Source organism: Penaeus japonicus, unplaced genomic scaffold (genome assembly GCF_977035675.1).
Source record: "Penaeus japonicus unplaced genomic scaffold, GWHDUDI00000001_assembly GWHDUDI00000011, whole genome shotgun sequence".
Classification (NCBI taxonomy): Eukaryota; Metazoa; Arthropoda; class Malacostraca; order Decapoda; family Penaeidae; genus Penaeus; species Penaeus japonicus.
In genome coordinates this window covers 41,403,648-41,409,394 of record NW_028234413.1, presented here as the reverse complement: position 1 = coordinate 41,409,394, position 5,747 = coordinate 41,403,648, and the positions used below count along the sequence as shown (strand labels likewise).

The following is a 5,747-nucleotide window of genomic DNA, read 5'->3' as shown; positions in this document are numbered from 1 at the left end:
CACCCACCCATCCCCACCCCCACACCCATCCCCCCACACCCCCAACCCAACCCAACCCAACTCAAAAGCGAAGAACAAAACAAGACACTCACATTACTGGCGATCTCCATGGGCGTGGGTTCAGGCAGGGCGGCGAGGTTTCCATGAGGGCGCTGGGCTCGCACTTGTAACTGTGGGTCTTCGGGTGACATCCCCATCTTGATGCGGCCTTCCACCACCTCTGGAGTGGGGGGGGGGGGGGGAAATAGTGATCAATTATCATTATTGTTGTTGTTGTTGTTATCATTTTGTTATTATTATCGTTGTTATTATCATTGTTGTTATCATTATTGTTATTATTATTGTTGTTGTTATTATTATTATCATTATTATTATTATCATAATTGATATTATTATCATTATTATTATCATCATTGTTATTATTATTATTATTATTATTATCATTATTATCATTATTATTATTATTATCATTATTGTTATTGTTATCATTGTTATCATTATTATTATTATTGTTATTATTATTATTGTTGTTGTTATTAATATTGTTATGATTATTATCATTATTATTATTACTATTGTTATTATTATTATTATCATTATTATTATTATTATCATAATTGATATTATTATCATTATTATTATCATCATTGTTATTCTTTATCATTATTATTATTATTATTATTATCATTATTATTATTATTATCATTATTATTATTATTATTATCATCATTGATATTATTATCATTATTATTATCATCATTGTTATTATTATTATTATCATCATTATTATTATTATCATTATTATTAATATCATTGTTATTATTATCATTATTATTATTACTATTATCATTATTATTATTAGTAGTAGTAGTATCGTTATTATCATTATCGTTATTACTATTACAATCATCATAATCATTACTATTATTATCTTTTTAATCCTTATTATCATAACTATTATCATTATTGTTATTACTATTATGGATTAGTATTATTCCTATTTTGTAATCCATATTTTTTCCCCTGTTTGGTGTGCGTGTGTCTGTGTGTGTTTGTATGCATGTGCGTGTGCGTGTGTGTGTGTGTGTGTTTGTGTGTGTGTGCGTGTGTGTGTGTGTGTGTGCGTGTGTGTGTGTGTGTGAGTGTGAGTGCGTGTGCGTGTGCATGTGTGTATGCGTGTACGTGTTTGTTTTTGTTTGCGTGCGTGTGTGTGTGAGACTGTGTGTGCGTTTGTGTGTGAATGTGCGTGTGTGTTTTCTGAATATTCCATGACATATCATCATATCCGAGGTGACAAAAAAATAAATAAATACAGAGAATCATAAATAAAAGTGAAAACAAATTGTGCAAACACAATTCTCCTTCTAAATCCCAGACAGAAAATAATCCAAACATTGACATGACAACACGCCCAAAATATGGCCGTAAAAAAAGAGAGAAAAAAGTGAATCTATGAATAATCAAACATGGAAACGTGAAGGACACATAAAACATACAACAAAAACAAAAACAAAAAAACATCTATGACACTAAAAAGACAAAAATAAAACAACAAAAAACAAAAAACCAGATCTATGACACTAAAAAGACAAAAATAAAACAACAAAAAACAAAAATAAAGAAACAACAAAACAAAAACAAAGAAACAACTAAACAAAAACAAGGAAACAGCAAAACAAAAACAAGGAAACAAATAAACAAAAACAAAGAAACAACAAAACAAAAAACAAAACAAAAAAACAACTAAACAAAAACAAAGGAAACAAATAAACAAAAACAAAGAAACAACTAAACAAAAACAAAGGAAACAAATAAACAAAAACAAAGAAACAACCAAACAAAAACAAAGTAACAACTAAACAAAAACAAGGAAACAACAAAAAAACAAAAAAACAAAAACAAAAAAAAGACAAAACAAAAACAAAAACAAACGAACCACAAAGAAACAACAAAACAAAAACAAGGAAACTAATAAACAAAAAAAGGAAAAAAATAAAAATAAAAAAACGCAAAGCAACAAACAAAACAAAGAAACAACAAAAAAAAAAAAAGAAACAAAAAAACAAAAAAAAGAAACAACCAAACAAAAAAGGAAAAAATAACAAATAAAACAAAGGAAACAACAAAAACAAAAACAAATAAACACTAAAAAAACAACGAAATTACCTAAACACAAAAAGAAACACTAAAACAAAAAAAAGAAACAACAACACAAAAAGAAAACAACTAAACAAAAAAAGGGTAACAAAAAACAACAAAAAGAAAACAACCTAACAAAAAAACAAAGAAACAACAAAACAAAAACAAAGAAACAACTAAACAAAAACAAAGAAACAACAAAACAAAAACAAAGAAACAACTAAACAAAAACAAGGAAACAAATAAACAAATAAAAACAAAGAAACAACAAAACAAAAACAAAGAAACAACTAAACAAAAACAAAGAAACAACAAAACAAAAACAAAGAAACAACTAAACAAAAACAAAGGAAACAAATAAACAAAAACAAAGAAACAACTAAACAAAAACAAAGGAAACAAATAAACAAAAACAAAGAAACAACTAAACAAAAACAAAGAAACAACTAAACAAAAACAAGGAAACAAATAAACAAAAACAAAGAAACAACTAAAAAAACAAAAAACAAAACAAAAAAACAACTAAACAAAAACAAAGAAACGACTAAACAAAAATAAAAAACAAAGAAACAACTAAACAAAAACAAAAAAACAAAGTAACAACTAAACAAAAAAGAAACAACCAAACAAAAACAAAGAAATAACTAAAAAACAAAGAAACAACTAAACAAAAACAAAGAAACAACCAAACAAAAACAAAAAAACAACAAAACAAAAACAAAAAAACAAAGAAGAATGAAATAAAACAAAAATAAAAAACAAGAAAACTAACAAAACCAAAAAACAAAGTAACACTAAAAAAAAGAAAAACAATCAAAACAAAGAAATCACTAATAAAAAGAAAAAATTAAAAAACAAAGAAACACCAAACAAAAAAAAAAACAACAAAAAAAAAAAAAAAACAATAAAGCCCATCCAAAAAAAACAAGAAACTTAAACACCAAAAAAGAAACAAAAAACAAAAACAATAAACATAAAAACAAAGAAACAAAAAAACAAAAACAAAAACAAAAAAAAAACAAAGAACACAAACAGATACAACCAAAACAAACAACCACACAAAAACAAAAAAAACAAAAAAAAAAAAACAAAAAAAAAAACAAGAAACAACAAACAAAAACAAAAAACAACAAACAAAAAAAAACAAAAAACAAAAAACAACAAACAAAAAACAAAACCAAAACAAAAAAACAAACAAAACCAAAAACAAAAAAACAACAAAACAAAAAACAAAAAAACAAAAAAACAAAAAAAAAAAAAAAAAAACAAAACAAAAACAAAGAAACAACCAAACAAAAACAAAGAAACAACCAAACAAAAACAAAGAAACAACCAAACAAAAACAAAGAAACAACCAAACAAAAACAAAGAAACAACCAAACAAAAACAAAGAAACAACCAAACAAAAAACAAAGAAACAACCAAACAACAATCAAACAAAAACAAAAAAAAACAAAACAAAAAACAAAGAAACAACCAAACAAAACAAAAAACAAAGTAACAACAAAAACCAAAACCAAAAACCAAAAACCAAACCTTACCTCTCGACAGGCGGTTCGCATGGCCAGGATGTCCCAAAGCAATGACGAACAAGGAAAGAAACACGAGGTCCTTCATGCCGATGACGCAAGAAGGAGAAGTGTTCCTGGTCGCTCTCGGAAGGTCTGAAATGCGAGAAAAAAAAACATTGCATTAAGAGGTTTTTGTTTCTTCTTCTGTAGATGGTGCAATGTGCTTCCAAGTGTTGCATCATGATTTTTGTGAGTTTCATGGGCGTTCCGTATGGTGATGTTACTCAAGGAGAGTTTGGAAGTACTGTTTATAGGCACACGAAGCACGGATGCATTGTGGTGATGCATACAAATGTGCAGCTATACTTGCAGCGCCTCGCCTGTGGTCTCACTATGGCCTTACTGTAGCCTCACCGTAGCCTCACCTGTGGCCTCCCTATGGCCTCACGGTGGCCTAACTGTGGCCTCACCTGTAGCCTCACCTATGGCCTCACTATGGCCTCACCGTAGCCTCACCTGTAGCATCACTGTGGCCTCACCTATAGCCTCACCTATGGCCCCCCTGTGTCCTCACCGTAGCCTCACCTATGGCCTCACTATGGCCTCACATATAGCCTCACCATAGCCTCACCTATGGCCTCACTGTGGCCTCACCTGTAGCCTCACTATGGCCTCACTTTGGCCTCACCTATAGCCTCACCTATGGCCCCCCTGTGTCCTCACCGTAGCCTCACCTGTAGCCTCACTTTGGCCTCACCTATAGCCTCACCTATGGCCCCCCTGTGTCCTCACCGTAGCCTCACCTGTAGCCTCACTTTGGCCTCACCTATAGCCTCACCTATGGCCCCCCTGTGTCCTCACCGTAGCCTCACCTATGGCCTCACCGTAGCCTCACCTATGGCCTCACCGTAGCCTCACCTATGGCCTCACCGTAGCCTCACCTATGGCCTCACCGTAGCCTCACCTATGGCCTCACCGTAGCCTTACTGTAGCCTCACCGTAGCCTCACCTATGGCCTCACCAATAGCCTCACCGTAGCCTCACCTGTAGCCTCACCTGTAGCCTCACCTATGGCCTCACCGTAGCCTCACCTATAGCCTCCCCTTGACCTTCAAGTGCCGGCTGGCCGCTTCGACCTACATGTGAGCGAATCATTCCCTCCTTAGCTAGACATTTGCATATTTTCTTTCTGGACTTTCACACGAGCGACAAATCATTCGCAAAATGTTTCAGGGAATGTTGAATGTGGGCTCTGCATCTGCATGGTCATGCATGTGCAAAACTGAAACGTTTGATTGTAATGCTGGGAGTGTGTGTGTGTGTGTGTGTGTGGATACATATGCATGTGTATATACACTTATTATCTATCTATGAGTATATATGATTATACATACATATATGATATATGATGTATATAGATATATATATATATATATATGAGTGATTATATATATATATATATATATATATTATATATATATATTTATACACACACTCACACACACCGCACACACACACACACACACACACACGCAGCACAACACCACACACATTATATATATATTATATATATATATATTTTATATATATATATATATATATTTATATATATATATATATATATACACATACACATACACACACACACACAGTAACCACAAACTATCTATATCTACGATATACCCACCTATATCTGCACACACACACACACTCAAGAATCTTTAAATCCTCGAAATTTACCTGCGATCACTCCTGCGTATTTCGCTATAACAGCCGAGCAGGTGTGTTGCAGGAAGGAATCTCTTGCACTGAGAGTCTGGGTTCTGCCTCAGCGCTTTATATCAGGGTCGCATGATGCCAGATGCCAGTTCTCATTTTTTGGGGGTTTATTTCTTATATGTGTAGGTTAGAATACGTGTAATGTTTAGGGATATTGTATTTAGGGTACGTTTAAGCTGTCGGAAGTCGAGTCAAAGTTCGTATACATATATGTATATGTATATGTATCTTTCCAAAATGTTTATACTTTGAGGGGTTCAGATACACTTGGATATATTTGGCAACAGTTCTTTGAATCTCGAGCTCTATTCAGTGTAA

The 5,747-nt window shown here is 32.4% G+C and overlaps 1 protein-coding gene across 1 annotated transcript in view; it reads right to left on the bottom strand.

The window, feature by feature from the left end:
- The window catches only part of LOC122254032 (clotting factor G beta subunit), a 16,828-nt gene extending 11,366 nt beyond the window's left edge, over positions 1-5,462 (bottom strand). The window contains exons 1-3 of the mRNA XM_043017501.2: positions 5,391-5,462; positions 3,681-3,803; positions 93-220 (exon numbers count right to left, since the gene is read on the bottom strand). Of these exons, the coding sequence (XP_042873435.2) occupies positions 93-220; positions 3,681-3,756 (204 nt within the window). The 5' untranslated portion in view covers positions 3,757-3,803; positions 5,391-5,462. The remainder of the gene's footprint in view (positions 1-92; positions 221-3,680; positions 3,804-5,390) is intronic.
- Between the last annotated feature and the right edge of the window lie 285 nt (positions 5,463-5,747).